The 24,448-nt window shown below is 45.3% G+C and overlaps 1 protein-coding gene across 1 annotated transcript in view; it reads left to right on the forward strand.

Moving 5' to 3' along the window:
* The window catches only part of LOC119389406 (ventricular zone-expressed PH domain-containing protein homolog 1), a 47,189-nt gene extending 23,433 nt beyond the window's left edge, over window positions 1–23,756 (forward strand). Inside the window, exons 10-17 of the mRNA XM_037656637.2 lie at window positions 2,078–2,285; window positions 5,278–5,665; window positions 8,747–8,882; window positions 11,153–11,292; window positions 11,776–11,904; window positions 12,204–12,356; window positions 12,724–12,822; window positions 13,773–23,756. Of these exons, the coding sequence (XP_037512565.1) occupies window positions 2,078–2,285; window positions 5,278–5,665; window positions 8,747–8,882; window positions 11,153–11,292; window positions 11,776–11,904; window positions 12,204–12,356; window positions 12,724–12,822; window positions 13,773–13,988 (1,469 nt within the window). The 3' untranslated portion in view covers window positions 13,989–23,756. The remainder of the gene's footprint in view (window positions 1–2,077; window positions 2,286–5,277; window positions 5,666–8,746; window positions 8,883–11,152; window positions 11,293–11,775; window positions 11,905–12,203; window positions 12,357–12,723; window positions 12,823–13,772) is intronic.
* Window positions 23,757–24,448: the final 692 nt, after the last annotated feature.

Below are 24,448 nucleotides of genomic sequence, written 5' to 3' on the forward strand. Positions count from 1 at the left end.
CGCGCCGCTTCCGGAGCCGGACATTTTTGTGATCTGCCACGACGATCGCGAAACTATAGTGAAACCACACGAGGCGAAACTACGGCACGCGTTTAAAAATCACCGCCGCGCGGCATTAATGCGAACTGCTTCGGAAACACGGTCTCAAAAGCAGCATTTTAAACCTTTGATAGAGGGCGAATGGTGCTCCATGAATAAAGAGGAATTTATCTTGTGATGCGCCCTGCAGTTTTGTTTTCATACAATAGAAACAATTCGTTGACAAACCATCGGCATTCCACAAAAAAGCTGGCAGCGCCGTGTGGGCTGGCAACACTTCGCAGGGAACTAAACCACATGAACAGTCACATGCGCCCACAAGCGTCTTCGCGTCTTTTTGCACTCACGTCTGTTCGCCGTTTCTGCATTTCGCTTCGCTTGCGGGCAGTGGTGTGCGTGATTTGCGACGCTGCCAAACAGACGCCAAGATGCCACCGCTACGCCGGCAACAGTACAGCGCTACTTTCAAGAGGCAAGCGATCCTCTACGCAGAGTCGGAAAGCAACGTTGAAGCAGGGTGCAAGTTTGATGTGTCGGAAAAGTGCGTGAGGGAATGGAGAAAACAAAGGGCCAAGATCTTCGCGTGCGCTGCTACACGCCGTTCCTTTCGCAGACCGAAGTCTGGACGATACCCTACCGTTGAGGAGGCGGTTTGAGATTGGGTCCACGACCACCGGCACCCGTTCCGACGGCGAGCAGCAGCAGTGGCTCACATGATGGCAATGACCGTGACTGCGTCCTTGTCACAAGCGACGACGAGTGATAAGCAATGTTTCACGGGCAAATAAATGTTTCTTTGCATCACTCCCTCTTCTGAAAAGCTTATTGGTGAGCTATGGCCGCAGCATGAGGCTGTGTTCGGAGTCAACTTTTTTTTCCCCTAGAAGGGGTTGCAAGTTGGGGGGTCGACTTATAATCGGCAATATACGGTAACTTCTCACCGGAGGGATTGTTAGCACTTTTCAATAAAAATGCGCAGAAAAAAAAAGCGCCTCGGTCGCTAAGTGCATGTTTTTAAGGGCGAGTCCATTTACAACAAACTACTGATATAACGACAAGTTTTCGCTGCACTATCGAGTTCGTTATAAACGGGTTCGACTAGTTTAACATTTAGCGGACTCGGAACGATGTGGGGCGTTCTTTCCATCCATCCCTCTGTCCATGTAAGCTGGCTTTATTTTGTGAGTCTATGTCTTTGCAAAAACTAAGCATAGGGGTCACCTGAACGCAGCTTTCAGTATGGTTTGTTGCACAGAACAGCGCCACATGCCACTGCCATGTGAAATGCTGTCACAATGCTGTGCTGCAAAACACTGCTGAAGCACTGCTGTTCATCAAAATTGTACTGCAGGAAGAGGCATATTTTCTTGCACTCACAGAACCTAAGATGGATTCCATCTTTTGTTGTTTAAATGGCTAGGGGTGACACAGGTGAGTGCCAAAATAAAATAAAATAGAAGAAAAAACATGTTGCACCAATTCAGTTGTGCACCTTTTGTTTCCAATCATGTTCAATGTATATGCCACATTCTGCCAAGTTCATTCACACCTTAAGGCCATGTGACTTGCTCAAGAGCTTTTTTCTAAGTGCACTTGCATCCAGGCATAAGGTACATTCTGCATGCAGTCTGAGTTAATCAAGAAAATGAATCTGTCTTTGTGCCTGACATTTTTGTCTCTAGGTATATAATCTCTTTGTGTGCATGTGTGTGTGTGTGTGTGTGTGCGTGCGTGCACGCACGCAGCGCATGTGTGATTGTTATATGCATATGCGTGTCAATGCTACTTATGCGGTCATTTGACATAAAAAACCAAATACAACAAACTCCTTGACATTTTGACTGCATCCAGAAACTTGTGAGTGTTGTGAGTGGCACCTTGGTTTCTTATGACATGCAGAAATGCTCTAATGTGCAGCAGAATATGGGGTCTTTACTCATTAAGACTATCCTGCAAAGCAGCCATCGCCTATTGCCCACTTCAGTGTGTCGACGATTTACGTATCTGTATGTAGCCATAGTAATGATTTTTGCTGCAGCTCCCCATGCTCAGAGCAATAGCCGGCTGAGCTCTCCCTGTGGCCTGCATATGAGCATGTCAAAGCTGAGCTCCAACTCTCCTGTCAACCGGAGTCTCTCAGCACTCAACAGCCGACACAACCTGAGCTCGGTCCCAGCCGCGCACACAAGCCGGGTGTCCAGCTGCGGTGTCACCGTCACGACCACTTCAGCCCACAAGAGCATGAGGTGGGGCCCCCACTTGACAAGAGATAAATGCTAGCATGCTTGGAAACTTATCACTGTAAAAGTTTGGAGGAGAAAAACGAGCGCTGCACACAAAAATGATAAGAAAAAGAACCTTCCACATGTCATTACTGTAAACATGTTTAAGCTTGGTGTTACAGTTAAACCTGGATATAACGAAATTGACAAATTCCCGAAAAAGTTCGTTATAAACAGGTTTTTGCTATATCCAGTTTCAGCACGAAACTTCGAAAAAGAAACGCACAAATTAAACACAAAGGAAATTGAAGACAGAGCTCACCCAAAACATTTTTTTAGCGGCAAAAAAACTGAGTTATTTTGCTCTATTACTTGTTTGTGAAAAATGGCAATACTGAATGTTCGTAGGACATCAGTACAACGCTGCTCCGTCATCGTCTAGCCGTGGCCTCAGAGATTGGCTCCAGCAACGCGACGGCATGTTGCCGGAGCCAATCTCGGAGGCCACAGTCTCGCGAACCCGCGGCACGGCACAATACTGCAAAGCGTGGGACGACAGTGACGAGTCGACCTCCGAAGATCCGTCGTTGTCACCGTGGTCGTGAACAGTTTCCACCAGTGCTTAATCTGACATCTCCTCGGTAGGGATGACACAGTTGTCGGCATTAAAAAAATCGCGAAAGCTGCACGTCGTCAGGGGCTGCTCCATGCACGCACAGTGAAACCATGCATGCGCGCATGGCGTCGAAAACGAAGAGCGAACTCCATATGCGGCACAAACTCGAAGCGTAACGACACGGAGCAAGGATTTCTTTTTTTTAGTGGCATCACCTGGTGTCACGTTAACAAAGTGCAGTTCAGAGACTACTGCAACAACCGAACAGTTGCGCTGCCAATGCAAAAGCCGTATTTTTTTTTTTTTTTTTTTTTTTTTTAAGAAAGCTGGCACCCGCGGTAGAAAGCCAGCTCGAGGAGCCCAGGCCTCGCCTGCTCGCCTCGCGCACACAGCACGCACAAACGAGCGCTCGTCGCCGGGCAGCTGGCCCCACTAGCGGCTGGATGCCAAAAGGTTTGGAGCAAAATACCTAGGTTGTCAGGGAAAATTCGAAATGAAACCCGCAATAACGATCGGCGGGGGATTTCGCTCTTGCGGGAACGTTGGCCGAGAATGCGCACGCAGTAAGTTTGCTTTGCCGGCCTTGCCCGCAACAATTTCGCCTCTCGTGGAATCTCGTTTGCCAGAAAGTTCACCCCAGCTCGAGGAGCCCAGGCCTACAGGCGAACCTTTTCCCTGCTCGCCGGATCAGCGCGAATCGTGGCACAGCTGCAGCAACACCATTCTTCGCATGTCCATTTTTTCCCTGCCTTTTCCACCTCACTGATGAGCGCCTTATCTCGCGTGATGAACTTCCGCTTTTTCGTTGGAGCGGGCATCTTCGCAGGCAGCGAAATCGGACGAAGCAGTCGCCACACGCAGTTCACGTTGCACCAAGCGACCAAGAAAACGCTCCACAAATCGCTCCACCCACGCGACCATGTGCGCGCAAAGCCGACAAAGCTAAGCACAGAGTCAAGCCAACCAACGAAACCCCATGAGGAATGTGGATTTGGCTACGTAGTCCGCAAGAACGAGCGGGTGTTTCGGCAAGTCATCATCATCATCATTGTCGCCAGCCTTTTTTTTTTTTGTAAACAATGATAGCGGCTGCTTCTCAAGTGTGCTGTAGCGATAGTTCTGCGCAATTTAAGTGCAGCATGAATGCATTTCAGCAGTTTTCGAATGTAGGTAATGTTGCGAGAGTAGAATATTTGCGCACTGGTGCTTCAAAAATTTCATTAATGAGGGACTGCAGTATGAATATCTTTCGTAGTCTCGAGTTTACGAAATGCATTGACTCCTATGGGCGTTCGCCGGTGCTCCGAAAATATTTCGTTGCGGTGAGAATTTCGTTCCCTCGGGATTTCGTTATCGCGGGTTTCGACTGTATCAAGAGTGTCTCCCGCTGCTACTTTGTTACATAGAGGTCGCAAATACATGTGCTTCTATGGAGTAACGGCGGGGAATAGAAAAACTTCGTAATATCGAGGAGTTCGTTGTATGGTGGTTCGCTATAGGCAGATTTAACTGTATTTATGATCTGCCTTTGCCAACACGCAGCGAAAAATGAGGTCTTACAAAATGGGTCTACAGTGTACTTATATTCTTTCACTTTCCATCTATCACTTTATTGCTGGTTTAGTGCTGTTTCACTCACTATAGCATGAACCGCAATGGCTGCTTTGACCCGTTGCTGCTTTTGGCCACTTTGCACTGTCAGTACTGTTGCAGAGCGCTCTGCTGGAGCATTGAATTTCAGTGATGAAAGTTCCTGCTTTCACAGGTCTTGTGATGCTTTCTTTTTCTTTTTCAGAATGACAAATTTTGTGTGCTCAAACTCATAGCTGTAATAGTGGGTGTAGTGCTGCCTTCAGTGAAAAGCTTGTTTTGCTCATAGCAGCAGACGAGAAGCGATAAATTTTACTGTGATCAAGTTAGTCATGCGTCAACTGCCTGTTGCCCATGCCATCTCACAGACCTCTGCTTTTGATGAGGAAGACATGATATTATGTAGATATTTTTTTTTCACATTGCACATTGTAATGCTTGGAATGCAGTGAGCACTGACTATGCAAGTACCACAGGCAAAAGTCTCAGGTTCTGCACGTTGTCAATGGCATCTTTATACGAAATCTAGGTCTCGCAGAAATTGAATGGCGCCACAATTTTCTTTCTTTTCATACTCTTGTTTTTCTTTTTCTTTTCTTTTTTCAAGTTGCATTGTGTGTTTTTTCTTACTGCACATTGTGTAAGTAGAGCTATCTTCATATCTCCCAGTACTTCTTATAACACATGATTTTTCATTAGCCTTTTTCAATACAAGCACGCTTTACTTCTTTTTCAGTCCATGATACACGATTTTTTTATGTAACGAGTGCCCTTGATAATTTTTCACTTTGTGTGCATCTTCTTGGCCAGCATTCCAACACTGATAGAAGAAGCGCAACCATCACCAGTGATAGGTCGTCACCCAGTCCTGACTGTGTCCATAACCAGCAACGTGGCAAGGCGGGGACCTGCAGACCTGGCTGGTGGGGGAGGCTCCTCCCCGAAGGGGGCGGTGCCCAGTCCTTCTCCACCTCCTCTGGGCCCCACCCCCTCCTGCTCCTCCTCATCTGCCACACCTCCACCCTATGCAGAAGGGGGAACGTCGTCGTCTTCACGCCTCGGCGCACCGAACAGCGGCTCGCTCAGCTCGGGCTGCAACCAGCAGCACTTGAAGGGCAGCGGTGGAGGCACAAGCTCAGCTACTGAGGATGAAACTGTGCCAGTAGTGCCACGCAAGGTAGTGCAACCCAATGCACAGGTGAGTGCTGCGTGATGCCTTTAATTCAGTGATGTTTTTGCCAATGGCACGCACACTGTGCTGACTCACAGCTAAAACATTTTTCTTTTCTCTAGTGATTTATTATTTTAAAATAGAACAATGTACCTTTCAGTTGTGAATCAGCCGTAAAAAAAAGATCTGCTTTGAAACTGCAGTGGCAACTGTTCACAAGCACAAAATTTTCTGCTTCGTAAAGTCACATGTGCATCACGTCTGAAAAATTGAGCAAGGTCAGGTATCATGTCACTAATTTCAGTCGTAATTTGGTGATCAAACAGTAGTGTTATGGGTAATTAGTTTTCTCACAGAACATCTACGTGTTTTTATAGAGTAGGTTGAAGTGATGAAGGTAGATGCAAGCAGCTCTAAAGGTCTACATTATTACTGCTCAAATAAAAAAACAGTGTGACAAATTGAGAGGCCTACAAATACAACTCAGAAAAGTCTAGAATGAAAAACCAGTAACACCACCAATTTGAAGCTGCCATACCAGCTCACTCTGACGTCATGGATTTTGACAGTACAGTAAAACCTTGTTTATCCAGATCTCATTAACTCAAAAATTCGGTTAACTCGGACTCGTGGCGCAGTCCCGGCAAAACTGTGTGTACTTCAATAGTGTTGAATGCTCGTTAATTCGGAGGGATTTAGCCACACACCGGTTAACTCGGACAACTCCGGAGTCGGGACTCCACACTTTGAGTCGCGCGATCGCAGCGGCTTGGAGGCTCAAGCACTGCATGCCGTAACCGACGGCGCAACCGGAGTTTCGGAGAAACCGAAACCGAACGAACAACTGCAGCAGAAAAGGATCATGATGATAGTGAATGAGGGGGATGTGGCTAGGCGGCGCTAGTCACCACCTGGCGGAAGCGCTTGGGCCGCCGGCGCATCCAGTGTCTACCTACGCTGCTGGTTCCTTTGTGTTGTGACTTCGCGAGTAGCGTGCAAGATCGTGCACATTGCGTTCTCTGGCTGTGCTTCTGCGCGTTGCCGCCGCAGTCACGCTTCATAGTGATGGCGACCGTCACCGAAGTGAAGCGCCCACAGCAGCCAGCAAATGATCTAGAAAGAAAGGTGATGATATTGAAAGATGTTAACGCAGGTGTTTCTCGACAGGAGATAATGAAAAAGTACGACGTTAAGAGAAGCACCTTAAGCGACTACGTGAAGAACCAAGCAAAAATTTTCTAGGCATTTTACAGCGGCAAATTCACCGGGAAAAGAAAAAGACTAAGGATGGCAGCGCACCCGAAACTGGAAGACACACTGCTGTAGTGGATAACAGACATGCGGAACAGCCAGCTTCCCTTGAGTCGACCGTTGATCTGTCAGCAAGCTGAAAGGTATGCACTGAAAATGAACATCGACGCTTTCAGTGCATCTGAAGGACGGTTTGCCCGCTTTAAAGAAAGGCACGGATTGGTCTTTCGGAACGTGTGCGGGAAGAAAGCAGCAGTGGATGAACGGCGCATTGCTGACTGGAAGAGAACTGAGCTTCCCCAGTACCTGGCTTGTTATGAACCTGCCAATGTTTTCAATGCCGATGAAATGGCTCTCTTTTTTAAAGCCTTGCCGGACAAAGCGATCACGTTCAAAGGCGACCCGTGCGTTAGAGGAAAGAGGAGCAAAGAAAGGGTCACTGTGCTTCTCGCTTCAAATATGTTGGGCACCGAGCGCCTGCCACTGCTAGTCATCGGAAAGGCAAATAACCCAAGGTGTTTTAAGAAAATTCACCATCTTCCTGTGCAATATCGCTCCAATAGAAAAGCCTGGATGACCCTCGGATATCTTCCAAGCTTGGCTGCGGCAGCTCGACCACCACTTCTCCACTAAAAAGCGCAAGGTTTTACTCGTAGTTGATAACTGCAGCGCTCATACCAGTGTAACGGGGCTGGAGTGCATCAAACTTGTATTTCTACCTCCAAACACGACGGCTGCCCTGTAACTGCTAGATCAAGGGATAATTCAGCACGTAAAAAGCAGGTACAGAAAGCATGTACTGGAACGGATCCTGCTGTGCAAGGAAGCAGGGAGCGAATATGACCTGAGTCTCCTGTCCGCAATTCACATTTTAGCGCATGTCTGGAGCGACACGCCACCCGAGGTCATTGCAAATTCTTTCCGGCACAGCGGCTTTGTCAGCCCTGACGAGTCAGATGCTTCTCCGGAGGCCACTCCAGAAGATACCTGCGAGCCCACTGGAAATATGGACGACGAAGAGGTGAATGACACGCGTTTTGAGTCTCTCCTTCCTAGTGGCGTCCAGCTTGTAGACTACGTCGCTATAGACGATGATGTTGCCGTTGCAGGTCTGCTGCCTGACGATGACATATTATCGGAAGTGCTTGAAAAGGATCAGAATCACTGTTCCGATTATGACACTCAAGATGAGCCGACGCGACATCGCACCGTGCAGGAGGCCGCCGAAGCCCTCGCTGTCCTCGAGGAGTTCTGTGTCCGTTCTCGCGACAGCGAGCGTGCGCACCACCACCTGATTGGATTGAAGAAGATCGTCCTAGCACAAATTCCAATGACGAGGCAGGCAAAAATAACGCAGTTTTTCATGAAATAAAGGTTTGTCTGTGCCGAGCACATTTTCCATTTGTTTTCATGGTCCATTCGATAATCCAGTATTCGGTTAACTCGAACATTTTCGCCGGTCCCGTGAGATCCGAGTTAACAGGGTTTTACTGTATCTTGATGTTGTGATTTTGTTATGGCAGCATCTGTTTGGTGTTCTTTGTGTTTGTGTAAAGAAAGTCTGCATTGTATAAGGAGCTAAAGACTGCACAGCAAGCACCAGCAACTTTTACAATGTCAAGGCGGCTCAAATGCAATAAAGTACTTTGCCATTCACGATATCAGGTCAGCTTGCCAGTGCTGACATTTTGGCACCAAATTCACAAAGAGGCAGCTTCAATTTCATGAGTAAAGTCAACGTTTTTTTTTTAATGAGAAAAAGGTTCTGACGTATCCATATCTAACTGATTCCCTTCTAAGCTTGAGCAAGGCTTAGCATGATTAGATATGCCTGCATTGCTCTGTCTTGTTTTACAGAGGATATCAGTGTTTGAGCCATACCCCATGAGAGATGCAGTGCAACACTTTTGTGAGAAACATCTAGACAAGATCAAAGCATACATGCAGACCATTTTCGTCAAGCTCCCGCTGCCATCCAAGTGCACCATCGAAGGTGAGTAGTGGCTGCTCGGTTGAATGTCTTGCAAGTCAACCTTGATGGTAAAACGGTCAAAGGAAAAATTACATTCCACTATGCAGTACAGTGCAAGAAAATGTAAGCGCAGTCAGGTAGGAAAGCACTTACAGCATAACCTCACCTCGTTACAACGGATCTGCTTACAACAGACATTCGGATACTACAGACCAATTTGTGTCGTTATGCCAACCTCCCTATCTGTTCCATTGATTGAGCTTCATTTACAACGGATTCTGGTACAACGGACATTCAGATATAATTGACTAAAATGTGAGGCCAGCAAGGTGGCCAGGACCCCTTTACAGCGGACTTTTCTACCATGGGCATTCCAAGTTCAATAACTTCCGACTTCAAACATTGCTTGGCATACTTTCGGGACGGGAACAGCGCACCGGATATCGACGTACCGATTTAAGAACAAAGGCCGCCGATCTGTCAGTGATCAATTATGCCTAGCTGCGCCGACAAAAATTCGGCGCGCAGCGTGCTTAGTCTTGCGTTTTGGGGCGCCGACGCACGAAATTGCTAGCCGCTGTTGCCACTGCTCCGAGCAGTCGCTGCACGGTGAGCTTGGCCGGGGGGTACACTGTCAAAGCATATACAGTCTACGCTCATTATAATGGACCCGCGTACAACAGACTTTCGGATACAACGGACCGTTATTCAGTCCAAGTCTGCTCTGTGTATTAAATTATAATGGAGCGAAGTTCGCGTTTAATGGACCGCGATACAGCGGACTATCGGCTACAGTGGACGAAATTAGCACCATTTTTCTTTGAGATTGGACGCATGAAGCGTACTTTTACGGTGTTGACGTAGGCTGACAACAAACTTGACCATGCCCCTCTCAGTGCGCTAAAGCCACGGTAACCTTAAATTGCGGCTGGCAACATTGGTGGCTTCCAGCCAAGCCAGTCTGAGAGGACGTTGCTCACGCCAATGGTTCAAGCAGTTAAAATGTTGCAGCTCACTGAAATGCGGCGCAAAGTGATTGCATCATCACTCAAGAGTGCTCGCCGATCAATTATCACAACTTTCTTTTCGAGCGAAGTGTAAATAAAAAGTTTTTGTTGGTGTTTTGCGTTAGACATTCGTCACTCATTGCGATAACGTTGTTAGGCATTGCGACCAATGTTTTGAATGCAAGGCGTTCTTGTGCTCCAAAGCAGGTGAGTTCCACTGTCAAATTAGAATATTGATGTGAGAAGTCCCTTGGTGCTGCTCAGTTCAGAACTCTCAGACCAAACTTTGGACCATCCAGTGAGCTGCAGAGGCTGCGCAGGAGCAACAGCACCCAGCGGCCAATAGGTGGCCCCACTTAAGCAGATATACCTGCCCGTCCACACAAATAAGAATTTATTCCGAGCCGATCAACAGAAGTGGCTGAAAAAGCCTGTAGAAATGCTTTATTATCGGGCTAAGCTTTGATGCTGTACAGGGGCCACATAGCGTTCTTGCACCTACTGTAACGGCACTCGCTCAATAATTAGAATTTGCGCTGCAATTTTGCTAATAACCTCTGCTGGTGATTGCAGTCTTTCGTACCCATGCTGTCGAATACATTCAGCATGTATCAGCAGAACTAGCATGCCCCATACTGCTGAACGAAATTGAAATGATTGTCACACGGCGACGCGCACCCCCCCACCACCCCCGCGCACGAGAGACCACGCCCTGTAGAAGCACACACTCATCGCGACACGTGGGGCGTTGACCTTTAAAGCGCGCTCTTCAAGCCCTTCACGCCATCTCGCCAGTGATAACGAAAACACTCTGATGTACCACCGATCTCTGAGTGCTGCCACCGGCAAATGGTGTATATAAATAGCTTGCTGTTAGCATGGCGAAGAACGTGCCATCTGTGGCCTAATCGTATCGCGCCGTGCGCTGCGGAGTGAGGGGTCGTAAGTTCGATTCCCGGTGACTGAACTTTTTCTTCTAGTTTTTTTCTTTGCCATATGTTAGTCTTTATATTTTACAACGTCATATCCGTGACGGAAATACGTCAGTGGAGCCATGGTGGACCCCGGCATAAAACACTTTCGTGTTAAAAATTGGGAGAATGTGGAGAAGTAATGTTTCACTGTGAAGACAGTAGCCCACTATAAGAGCAAGTCTGGTCATCTACATCTTTGTTTTGTGCAAATGTATCATTTTCCTTCAGAAACTATCAGTAAGAGAAAGAGGAGCTCTCTTAATAACCACAGAAAACCCTGCTGCAAAAGCTCTCTTTTCTGACCGTACAGAAAGGCGCGCCAAGAAGCATGCCATTCTTCAATTTGCCTGCCAGGGGAAAGGGGAGCACTGTCTGTACAACAAGAGCCTCTTTGTCATGAAAACCAAGAATCCACGCATATGGATCCACCTCATGTTCCTTGCACTCCAGGTGAGTGCACCTGAGCAAAGCAGTTCTTTGGCTCATGTGTGATGTTGGGATGTTTGTAAGGGATCCTGCTGAGTGAATGCCACACCAATATTTTGGTTCCTGATCTCTTCGTCTATTTCGCATGAACATTTGTAATTTCTTGCAAATTACAAGCTTTCTTTGGGTTTTTGTGTGGTGTGCTCGAGTATGCAGTAAGGAGAGGTGAAGCTGAATTCACGTTGGATTTTTGATATTTCTTTCTAATTGTCTCCACATCTTTATGAAGCTGAGTTAGACAGTCGTTGCAGTTAGATGCGCTTGATCTGCCTGCAGCTCGCAACACCTCCTTTTTTTGATTTTTTTTCCATTATGCACACTTTTCTTTTCTGCACCTACTGTTTCTCGTGTCAAGAGGTACAAATTTTGTGTTTTTAGGCATTGCACTCTGTTCCTATTGTTCTATTGGAAACATTCCCCCTTATTTTTTTAACTCATCACATCTAGGCTCGTTCCACAAGTGCCTTAAGTACGCGAGAGTCGTCTGTGAGTAGCCTGAAAAATTGCTGGGACACACTGAAGTATGATAACAAGTCATTCCTAGCCTTGGTGACCTCATCATTTCCTTCTGCAAAGGTAAGCTCTCTCATTCTCTGATCTGCTTTATCCGCACCTGACAACAAATCAGGTGTCACCGCATAATAGATAGAAAACAGAAGCCAGATCTCAGATGTCTATAAAGCCACTGTGGGGGTCCCACAGTCATTTGAGTGGAAGCTAATGCAAAAGCAGGGCCATATTGTATTGAAGAGTTCATGTTCACTTTGAAGCTTGCATTTGTATCGTTTGCCCACATCTTTGTTGAATAGCTAAGTCTGTGTCGCTTTCATGTGTACGAAAGTGGTCACCACTTTGAACCACACTGTGTCATCCAGGACCAGGACAACCTGATAGCTGAGCTGCGCAGTGAGCGTTTCTTTGATGTGTTCGAGTACAATGGGCCACTGACCCTGTGGGGCTGCTTCCTGTGCAACCACCCCGACCGGGCCCAAGGTTTCCTCCAGGAAGGTGGCGAGCCCGTCATTGAGGTGGGCAAATCCAGCACATTCGCTCGCTCTTTGGAGACCTTGTGTAAAGCATGCGGCATCAACATGGAATCGCATGTGCCAAGGGCCATTGCTCTGTGGCTAGTACAAGAGTGATAAAAAGGCGTCATTATGAGATCATTCTGCAAAAATTCATAACCTGCAAAATAAAAAACTCTGTCAGTTCGGTTTCTTTTGTGCGTGTGTGCATGTGTCATCCTGTAAGATCTGTGCACAGTATGCCAGGAGGACAGTGATGAATATGTTGTTAATTGCCACTGCCATATCTTTTTTTCTTGCTTGTTACTTGAGATGGTACACAGCGAATAGGCTTAACAGACCTCCTCTTTCCACATTTCACTTCCTCCAGGGGCAACTGAAAGAGAAAAAAAGGAAATGGAAGCTGTTTCGACACTGGAGAACGCGCTACTTCACGCTTTCGGGGGCACATTTATCATACAGGGGCCTGGTGAGTTTGAAAATCCTGAACCTCATTGTGCCGTGTGAAGGTGTTTATCTTTTGTTCTTTTGAGGTAACTGGAGAGATCACTGATACCCCCACCAAGCTTGATAGTTAAGTGCATGTATAGAAGGTGTCACTTGGTTTAATCAAGCGTGACTTGCTAAATCTAAACATTGCGAGTGGAGTCAGTGAAAGCACTCCGACCGGTGTGCGTTCACCGACCAGAGTGTGTAACTTCGCTGCCAACAGTATCTATTGTACAAAAATGTAATGCATAAAAAAAGGACACAGAAGTTTATCTCAGTTGTTGAGCAGCTTTTAACAAAATAATTTGTGTTTAGCGAGAAGAGAAACAGCATAATAAATGAATTTATCGTTTGTGCATCTAACAGCACAGTCACCAATTCTCATTCAGTTCTTGTTTATGTTTGTTTTTATTAGATTTAAGTTCTTATGTTTGTATACACTCGAACCTCAATATAACGAACACGGATATAACGAATTACCGGTTATAACGAAGTAAATGAAGAATAGTCTTGTCATGGACAGAGCGTTACAAATAAACGTTTATAACGAATTTTCGGATATAACGAAGTTATTTTTGTGGCAGATGTGACTGTTATAATGAGCTTTGAGTGTATTAGATTCAGTGTTTCTGTTAGATTAAGTTTGTTTTTATTTATAATACAACAAAAATATCACTTTTGAAGTCTTTTTCTTTTTAATCTACATTTTTAAAAAATGCACTCTTAGCCTGTTGCTTTTATTTATTTATTTATTTATTTATTTATTTATTATTTTACTGTGATTGTGCCCTGTTTTCCCATTTACAATTTGCTTATGTAGCAGATGCGTGTTCACATCAGCAGACTGGCACCTTTTGCAGCAAGGCTCTAGATGAAATAGACACAGTGCAGTTTTGTTGCTCCGTTTGCCCACATGTTGTTGTGTTTCAGAAGGATGACAAGGAAGTACAGCCCATTGAAGTGAGCCAGATCAGGAGTGTTCGCCCAATTGGGAGCCGTGGTCGCAACATCCCCAAAGCCTTCGAGATCTTCACTTCGGACAAGACCTTTGTGCTGAAGGCCAAGGACAGTAAGAACACTGAGCAGTGGGTGCAGTGCTTGTCCATTGCCCTGGCTCGCTCACACGCCAAGGAGGTTGCTCACTGACGCTTCGCATTTGCCTCGTTTGTTTTTTCTCTTTTCTTTTCCTTGTGATACTTGAAAGTTAATGCAGACAAAGAGCCAAGTGTTGTGATGGAAAACCCAGCACTTTGAAAGTTGCGTTTCGATATACGAGACAAGGCAATGAACTGACGCATCCTATCATTATCTGCCTTCTCTATTATCACAGTGCTGTTTTTCACAATGGTGAGTTGCCAACTTGCCCCAGAAGCTTTCAGTTCTCATGAAACACCGCATGTTCCATGGGAAGGGTTGCTTGTCTTCCGTCATCTTGACATTCTTGTTATGCAAAACAAAGTATATATTGTGCAGCCTTAAAGAGGAGATAGTATTTTCAAGGTTACAAATCTGCTATTGCAGTGCAGTTGATGCATTTATATATTATATATATATCAGAATGCCAGTGTGCCTGCCTCTTCATGTGATTTTTACGGCTCATTGAAGCAGACACTGTTCTGTCAGCACTGTTCAATGAATTATTTGCCCCACATTTTAAATTGTGCTCATCTGTAGCGAGAACTAGTTTTATTAGCCATTCAGCTCTTTAATCATTCATTTAAAGCCCCTCACCAGCTTAGGGAATTGCAAACAAATTATCATGGTGTGCAGATCACATGGTGACAGTCGTGTCTGCGAAGTGTGAAGCGACATCTTGATGCAAAATGGTCAAAATTTGAAACAGAAGGCCACAGGCCTTCCCTCTCGAACAAGTCATGCTTCAAGCGAGAGTCAAGGTCACACGCAGAATGCCCTTGATGCGAAATGCACTGTTTGTAATGTGACCTACCACAGCAAGTGACTTTTGTTAATCATCTAATGTTTACTGTGCAGTGCGCCCGATCCATTACGTAGGAGAAGACAGAGAAAGGACACCACTTGCTAGCTGAGGCACAGACTGAGATTTCTTCTCTTGAAAGTGACTGTTGGCATGGTAACAGGGCGGTTCAGTTATTCCGTCTCCTCCAGCAACAAAATAGTGGGAAAATTACTTTCAGTAAAATGCTCCCTCAACAAAGTGCCTTGGAATTTCCAATGTGTAGCCAGAATTTGCAGTGGCGACTGGTGAGGGGCCCTTTAAAAAACATTATAGAATATCTCCATGCTTTTATCCATCTTAATCATTTAACTGGTTTTTGTGGTTCTAAAAAGATGCATATGCGACAGCAATGCAAGTGCATGGGAGCTTGAATCTGGCTACTAGTTAATTTTCATTCGACATGGCAACAAGCATGGGCATATGTTCGCATATCTGGTTCCATCATCTGTGCTCTTTGCTGCTTGGAATCTTCTTCCCATTGAAAGCTTCTTTTTCAGGCATATCCACACAGCCTGCTTTACATGCATGCTTACTTCAACCAATTATTAGCTCTTTTTTTTTCATTTATGAGCATGTGCATGGCATGCTACAGTACAAGCCCAATGTAGAGCTGTCACAGTTCATTCAATTCACGTTGTTGTACTGAGAGAAATTCGGTTTTTGCATCCATAGCAGCACTAAAACTTCAAGTAGGCATGACTAGAAACACTAGACGTTGCCAAGATGCAATTCGTTCCTCAATGCAAAGTTTCCTGGAGCATTTCAAGACAGTTTTTGTGGATGGCTGTAAATGTATGAATGTGTTTGCCTCATTCAGTTTGCATTACACGTGAGAAGTAGAAATGGTTGCGGAAATTAGCGTCCAGACTACACATATGCTTTCTTGCTTTTGCAAGTTCACGTCTACAGGCCTCTGTGTTTCCAAAGGATGGCTCAAAGCAGCTCACGCGTGTTGGTGCATCTGCAGGCATGCAGTTCGCACCAGAAAGATACAGACAGGCATTTGTGTTGGCTTGCATCACCATTACCCTTGAGCCATGTGACCAACAGAGTTTAATCGGAGAAGGCAGTCTGAACCACGACCTACTGTACTCCTGACCTGCACTAATAGTGGGCTCCTATGGGAGCACATGTCCCCGCTCTCGTTCAACCGCTCGCCGTTGGTGGCGCTTCCTACAACCTGTTCATCTACAACTCTGCGGCCTTTTTGACGGCGTTGGAGTCAGAACGCCCGCATTCTGTGACAAACTGCCGGCATATATGTGACTGTTTTTGCAAACTTAAACAGAGGGCTAAGTAAGATATTCATTGCGGTTAAATATTTATTGTATAGCGGCTGAAAACATCTGTAGCTGTAGACTAGCATGGTGTGGGACTGCCTATATGATGCTGTGCCCTTATAGAATGCAAAGAATTTCTAGATCACTTCTCATACCTTTATTTTCGAGGTATTTTGCATTTCTGCATAATAATTACATGATGTAATTGCTCTGTGCTGGCCGAAACTGCCCCACGAGTGCCGAGGCTGACGTGAGCGAACAGGTGCTGACTAGCACCATGCTGCTCGTAGGTTACGTCCCTAGTGGCCAGAGGTATGAATTAGAACATGGGCACTGGAGAGGGGACATATCTGTGCAGGTCAGGAGTACAGTAAGTCATGGTCTGAACAGTGTCTTGGCCACTGTGCTGTTCGACGATAGGGCCCAAACTTCATAGTCACGGCGGTGTGCAGACCAGCTTGTTCCTGTGCCCATTAAAATTATGTTATGCGAGCAAGGACCGTCTTCTTTTTTACACTGATTTTGCAGCTCCAAAATGAAAGTAATTATGTTAAACAGGGTTAGTAAGCATTTGGAAACACTATAAGTTAAGCTCATTCCAGAATGACATCTGTCAATGAACCTAGCACACATCCTTTATCGACACTTATTGCTATTTCTTGCAAGGTATGGCAGGCATAGCAAGCACATAGACACATAGGCATGTGCATGCTACACTGCCAAGCATAATTGTAGTCTGGGCTTAATGCTCTTTTAGAGGGAGCTGTGCTTTGTGCCATTCACCAGGAAAGCAAAAAGAAACCTAGCTCTGTTCATATTCGAAAAAGACACAAGTTTCCTACTATTAGGACTAGGACCACTGTATATAATATTTAAAATGTTAAGGTTAATGCTGCACTATAGCTTTTATTCTTCCTACTTGCTGGCAAGTAAGTATGTGTGCTATTGTCGTTTTATGAATGATAGCTAAGTTACCGTCACTCGGTGCCTTTCCACTGCCCTCTTATTTTTTTAACTATTTCATGATGTTTATCATCTAAACATTTTTTGTTGTATTTTTAGAAATACTATATACACGACACACACATCAAGGCACATGCCAAGAGTAAGAAAAGTTGACCCAATATAACGGGCAACTGTTGGAACTCGTTTTTTAAGCATTGCCTAGGTTAGCCCAAGATTGTTCACTTTTTCATATCGTTTTTCCGTGACCTTGAAGAAGCAATGTTTTCTGTTGCATTGTAGATTAACAATTGCACCATCTGCCCACGATATTCATACATTGCTGACTGTGTTTATAGGATCTTTTTTCCCATGTAGAAGAGTTCTTTGGCCGCAAGTCTATGATGACTAAACAGAGGGTTTCATTTCTATTCGGTCACTTGCAGGACCAACCAAACTGTCTCATGCTGTAAGAAATGGAATACCAACCACACATACCACACATAAGTTTGAAACTTTTTGAGTCATTTCCAAATGTATTTATCCTCATGCCTTCATTTAATTTCCGAGAGGTTTTGCTTTTTGCTCCTTAACATAGTTTGTGTACGCATCGAGTTGGATGAGCACTTAGAAAGGATCGTACGCAGGTGTGAAAATGTTGAATGAATTTTAGCAGTGCTAGCTGTTTTGGTAAGTGAACAAATTCACAAGGAAAGGTATTTTTCATGCTCACCCATGCCAGCAATATTCTTCTTGACCACGGATGAAAATGTCAGCTGCGCTTTTACGATGCCCAAGCCCTCCACAAGACATGTCTGTCAATTTCTTGGAGGTCACCCTCCTCTGTCGAAAGTAGTACTCAGTCACTGGCCAATAATTTGGACTATGCAAGGGCTACGTAATGTCAGAATAATTAGGAGTCCAAAATAAAGGTTTGTTTGAGAACAAATGCCTTTATTCCACAAGTGGCAAAGTGGCCAGAAAAGCTTGTCACCGTGTTGCTGCACGGCCATATGCTTGCTTGCACACGGCCGCTCTGTCGGTATCTATACCATTGTCATGCTGTGTTTGTATTCGGCAAAAATACAGTCGGTTCACGCGTCATACTTCCATCCCGTGGCAGTGCGAACGGTTGTCAACCACGCTCCAACAGCCAGATTATTTACAGGCTTCTTCAGTGTTGTTGATATTGAAATCCAAGAAAGGCAGAAGTTCAGGCGAAGATGGAAGCTTGAAGAGATGAAAATTCGCGAACATGGGGTGTCGCTGGAGCTGGCGTTTCGACAGGTGGACTTGTCTTCTTCAAGGCTGCAGTTTTGAAGAAAAGTCCACTTGTCGAAGCGTTGGCTCCAGCGACACCCCACGTTCGCGAATTTTCATCTCTTCAGTACTATTGTTTCATAGCACTCCCTTCACCTATTAGCTCCTTCATTGATGCCATTTTAAGAATAATTGTTTAGTAACTGTGCATATATAAAGGGATTAAAAGGAAACCCAAGTAGCCACAACTTTCTTACTCTAACCAGCAGATGCTCTTCGTGCCTGCTGCTTGCGTTATTTGTGAAGGAAGCACAGCTGCTAGCAGACATGGCATGTGTATATAATATATTGCAATCTTCAGTCGGGGGGACATTTCTGCATCCTGATAGGCTGCAGTTGCATGACCCCAGTGTTTCATGCGTTTCATGCTCTCTTGTTTCATATGAGAATTGCTTGTAACATTGCAGAAGGTGCAACATATTGGGAGAACTTCTATCAATCGTAAAAGAAGAAAAATGTTTGCACTGCAATCCAGCATAGGCGTTCGTGTGGGCCGAGACATTCCTGAGCTTGTCTTCATAGGCAAGCAAGGACAAGCTGTGTTGAGTAAGAGCAAATGCGCAAAAATAACGGCAATAAAAAAGAGAGTCGCCCAGACATGGTTTGCACTGCGTCCAGGACAAAAGTGCAGAATGTTTAGTCTCTTAAAGCAAGCACCATCCTGACTACTCATAGCTAACACCATTGCAGTGGGAGCTTGAAGGCTTAAAGGGACCCTGAAACGGTTTTGACAATTTTGTACGAACACATTGGGCCGGTAGAGCAAGTTGTAAGGATCATATACAGACCGATTTAAGCTATGTGTGTAATTTGTGTAATTTTTTAGAAGGCTTTAAAGCTGCGAATCGCCACCGATCACGGCGGCTCAGCTGTGATCCCCGCCCACTTCCAGTGCGTGTCGCACTGGAAGCGTGACGTCACGCAGGCGGCTGATCTGATTGGATATGTCCAGTCCACGTCACTGAACCTCCTGTGGGCAACGAGCGTCGTCTGCCTGTGTTACAACGTGCTCTGTGTTGACGTGAGCTGAGCGACAGTGTTTATCTCGAGGTTTCTTTTCTTGGACAAAATGAATTGCCCTAGCCGTGTTGTGTACCACATATCTAGCAATTGGTGACTTGTGGCTGCGACATCGTGAAATGTTTGTGAGGCATCTGGCGAGCGAAATCCCTTCAGCTCGTTGCTGCAATGAGCGTCGCGCTCTCACTATCCGTTCAACGCCACAATCCACATGTCTGTGGCTGTAACTTCACCCCTGAGGACACAACCACATTGCCAGGGTTTACGCTTATCGGTGATCGTTCTTGAATTCTTTTTGTTTGTCCGCATGCTTTTGCAGGTTGTTGCCGTACAGGAGAATAAAATAAGATCGACTGGTAGTGTAGCGGCACCTGTCGGAGCAAATATTAACCACTCCGCGAGCGGCGTGCTGCCGGGCATAGAGTTTCCTACAATACTTACTAGAGGGAACTCTGGTGCTAATGTCTATGGGAGCTGCAATGCATGGCGCTTCAGCCAGCATGGGAATGATGGGTAGTACACGGATTTGTCTAAACTTCGTACTTTCGGCTCCGTTGGCGTCGCCTGCATCCGCTTTGTCGTAAGATGAAGTTCAGCAAACGTTCAATAGTTCCACTTCACCACTTTTAGATGCGAAGTATCTTTAGGTGGAGCTCAATCCGATGGTGGTGTGCGGCGTGACCACCCTTACTGCACATGCGTATACCCTTCTACACACCTTCCTCTCCACTCCCCCTCACCATTCCTCCTGTCATCTACCCTCTCCCATTTCCCATCTCCCCTTCCCCTCTCCGCTTTCCCTCTCCCCTTCCCTTTTCCACTCTTCCTCTGAAACACGGGCTAGACATGCCGAAATTCTCTCCTGCGCAACGCCGCGATGAGCTCGAGCGCATGCACGTCCCCTCCCCTTCTCTCTCCTCTCCTACGCTGCCCCCTCTCGCCCGCCTGTCGACCGCGTTCCCCGCTCGCCCTGTGAGAATTAACGGCCAGGCTAGATAGAAGATACGACGCGCGTAGCGCCGCTCTTCGCGTTCCACGACGCGAGCTCGGTAGCATGCCCAACAAACGCCAACGGAACGAGATCGTGCAAGTGCTCCGGCTTCGCATCTACTCATGGTCCCCTTTAGCGGGAGATGGTGTAATTTTTTAGGCTCACCAATTCAAATCTGGTCACGAAGTTCACAACGATCCATTCTTTTATCTGAAAAAAAAAAAAAAACACGGCAATAAACAAAGCCACAAGTGCGTTCGAAGCCCGCAAGTACAAAGACTAGGCAAATCCGTGTACTACCCATCATTCCCATGGTGGCTGAACGATTGCAGCGCCAGAGTTCCCTCTAGTTAATTTTAGGAAACTCTATGCTGCCGGGCACACTGGGCCTCCGAGATTGCGCGCAACCTGTCAGCGCGCAATATCGGAAGCCACGACTGGGCGAAGCTCAAACCGTCGAGTGCGCTCATGACAGCGCTGCGATTGCCGGCGATGCCAGTGTTTCTTGTGAGTTGAGGGTGCAAGGCATGGTGAGGAGGAGGGTGTATATATAACTGTCCGTAGTGGCCTTGGTACACGGTGCGTCGCTTAATTTCTGGTGCAAATGATTTAGGGATGCTCTTGCCTAAACGCTGACAAAACTTCAAAAAACCGTTTCAGGGTCCCTTTAATGTAGAACTTGATTATGGGCTTGGTTGTAAATATGAGTATGAAAATGCTATGAATGGTGTAAGGCTGTTGCTGGTGATTGTTCGGGCATTCCAAGGTGTGATCATTTTTGTTTCGTCTTTTTGTAAGTTAGCAACTTAAGATGTATAAGCAGGTTATATGGCCATGAAATTGTCTTTTTGCTGTAGCTGATGCTAACACCTGTGCTTTTTCATTCTGCTGATGTCTAACTTAGAGCAGAACCCAAGGTGAACTTACCTTATCACTAGGAAGTTGAAGCATAGCATAAGTGGCACCATGTTGCATGCTTCCACTGCTTTTAGAATTTGACACGAGGCACTAGCATTTGCAAAGGCAGTTTACTGTGGGAAACATCATGCCCTAATAGACGTGTGTTCTGATCTACCAGGCAGTCACCCCTCACTATTTGGTCCATTCATTCTCAACACATGCTTGGTCTTGCTCTATATTTCTGCCATGATGCCTCGAAAGCAAAGTATTAGTGAAAAATGCACTCTGTTTTGAAGATTCATTCTCGATTTCTTAGTACTTTATGCTTGATGCAGAAGACTATGAACTATGCATGTTTACTTGTGCAGTAGATACCCCAGCCTAAATTTTATGATGATCATCATTATTTGCAGAAAAGCAAAGTGCAGTCAGTGCCACCAAGGTTGATGCTATGCAGATGAAAATTAAGCAGTGGGTTCGGTTGACAATCGGTGCTTTGAGTTGATGCCCTGGTGGCATCAACTGTGGGACTCACCTTCGTCGTTTGCTATGCTCCAACTGTAATAGCTGCACTTTGCTTCATTTTCTCGTGCTTCCAGCCCATGCCTGCACAGCATGGCACCCGTCGATTCCTGTCAGTTTTTTTTTTTTTTCTTGTGTGCAAATTTGATAGATGTCAGTGTTACGAAGCCAGTAAAATAATGGCTATACTATATATTAGATGTAACCACAGCAGTCGTGGTGAGGGACACAACCTCATGACTCTTATCACAAAACATAACACTGAGGGAGTTAGCCTACACAGCTACAACCGAATCACCATCTTGGGTTATGAAATTGCGTGGGTTATGAAATTTTATGTAGAATAAGTAACAGTCCAGCTGAATGAAAATATACATCGCTCATGATCCCAGTCATTTTATACTATACAGTTAAAGGAGTACTGAAACGATTTTGAAGTGCAGCAAAACGGATGTTTTTGGTTTCCTTGGCATGTATAGTGTTAACGCTCTCCCCACACCACCTCCGGGAAACACGTATAAATATTTAAGTTTGACTTTAAAGTTTTCATCTCCCAGCATCTGCAAGGCAGCTTCACCACATGGAGAGCCCTATGACGTTTCAAGTCAGCTCACTTGGTTTGCGAAGTCTGGGTTCTGCATGCAGCCTAAATCACAGAAATCGCTGTCGGAGGCACTCGACGACAGTTCACTCATCATTAACCACGTTCGACTAACAGCAAAGGACAGCAGGTGCATATTTCGTGGGTTGCAGTCTGCCCGTGACGTCACGGGCAGACTTGACACGTCACTACGCAGCCGCCCTCTCGAAACCGAAACCGAAACTGCTGGTTGAAAGGAGCGGTATTAAAAATATATGCAATGCATTCCCAGGTGCCACGACACTCTTTTTAGGGTTCTCGACACCCGTGCTTTCATTTAGAGTAACAACCCGAAAAATTTTAAAATTCATGTCAGTACTCCTTTAAAGCATTTGCTGATAAAAAAAATATGATAGTTTCACTGACAAGCGATTACCCTCGAATAGCAGCTGCAGGTTTCGTAAGGTATAGTGTTGTAGGATATTCCATGCACATTGGTACAAACTTTCAGACTCGTGAGGTTTGAAAAGCGTGAATAGGGCAAGTTGGCCGAGTAAGTGAGGCAAACTTTGCTTATGGAGCATGTGCACAGTGCAGTAGAATAGTTCTCCAGCTGATGTCGTGCAAAAGGTCACCACTCAAACTTCTCGTGATTAATAGCAGCACAGTCTACAGAGTTCAGCTTGCATCATTTAATTTCTGCATGTTACTTTCACTTTGCACAATACCTGTGAGCATCTTTTTTGACCATTTGTATACTGGGAACCTTACCTTTTCAGTTATTCCTCTCTGAATTACAAATAGCCAGTGGCCACATTGTGCCTTGCACTCCAAGCAGTGTGAGTGCTGCTATACCACAAGAAACTGCCACCACACTGCGTTCTTTCATTTTCGTAGCAGCATGTTTGTTTTCATTTGTTTTGTGTTGCTGTGTGTGTGATGTGGTATGCTTGATAGATGTGCAGCAGCGCACCAGTGACATCTTTATTGCAGCATATACTTTGTGATGTGTGCAATCATAGAATTATGTATCCAACGACGTATAGCAAAGCCCATTGTACATGATGAGTCATGGCTGCATCAGTGTTACTCAGTAGTGCCTCACAATGTTCTCCTGTACCTCTTCTGGCTTGAGGATTCTGCATTTTGTATGTGCTCAGTTGCCTGTTTGGTGTAATGTCTCCAATGCCATAAAAACAAACCACCTTGTCACTCGTACTGAAGTGAAGTGTTTTTGTTTGTGTATCTTCTTTGCAGTAGTGGACCTAGCCTAGCCTGACTTGATGCTTTGCATTGCGACTCCTTTAATATCTTAGACTTTTCCTCCAGTAACCTGCTCATGTTGCCTTAAATATATTTTCGGTCCATCGCAGATAGAATACACTCAAACCTCGGTGTAACGAACACGGATATAACGAATTATCAGTTATAACGAAGTAAATGAAGAATAGTCTTGTCATAGCTACAGTGTTACAAATAAACATTTACTATAACGAATTTTTTTATATAACCAAGTTATTTTCGTGGCAGATGTGACTTTTTTATAACGAGGTTTGAGTGTAGTGGTCTTAATTTGTTGTCCGAGCACCTTTCAGAAGTGCTGTTATTATAAATAAAAAAAAACATAATGCTGCACATTTTTCTCTGCGAAATATCCTTGTGCCCCTTGGTGAATTGCACATTTGCGTGTAAAGAAGGGCCACGGCTCGGCACTCTTGACAGCTCTATTAAGGGTATGAAGTTGTAGTTCATGAACCACTGCCTTTTCCTGTTGCCAGCTTCCTTATAGCATTTTGACTCGCATATATATACATACATACATCATTTACTCAGTGACAAAAAGGTATTTGCTTCTGGCTCTTCCAAACTTGACAAGAATCGACAGTTTACCAGTTTTACCACCACTGTACTGGCTGTAGCAGCCAGGTCTTTTAAGGGGAGACGTGGGTCTTGAAAAAAGTTTTTTTATTACTTGGGTTAGCTGAATGAAATTTAGTACACTTATTCAGTGTTTTCTGTAGATTCCAAATCTTCAAGTAGATTTTTATTATCTGCATTAGAACAAAAGATATG

The sequence above is a fragment of the Rhipicephalus sanguineus genome, chromosome 4 (assembly GCF_013339695.2).
Source record: "Rhipicephalus sanguineus isolate Rsan-2018 chromosome 4, BIME_Rsan_1.4, whole genome shotgun sequence".
Taxonomy (NCBI): Eukaryota; Metazoa; Arthropoda; class Arachnida; order Ixodida; family Ixodidae; genus Rhipicephalus; species Rhipicephalus sanguineus.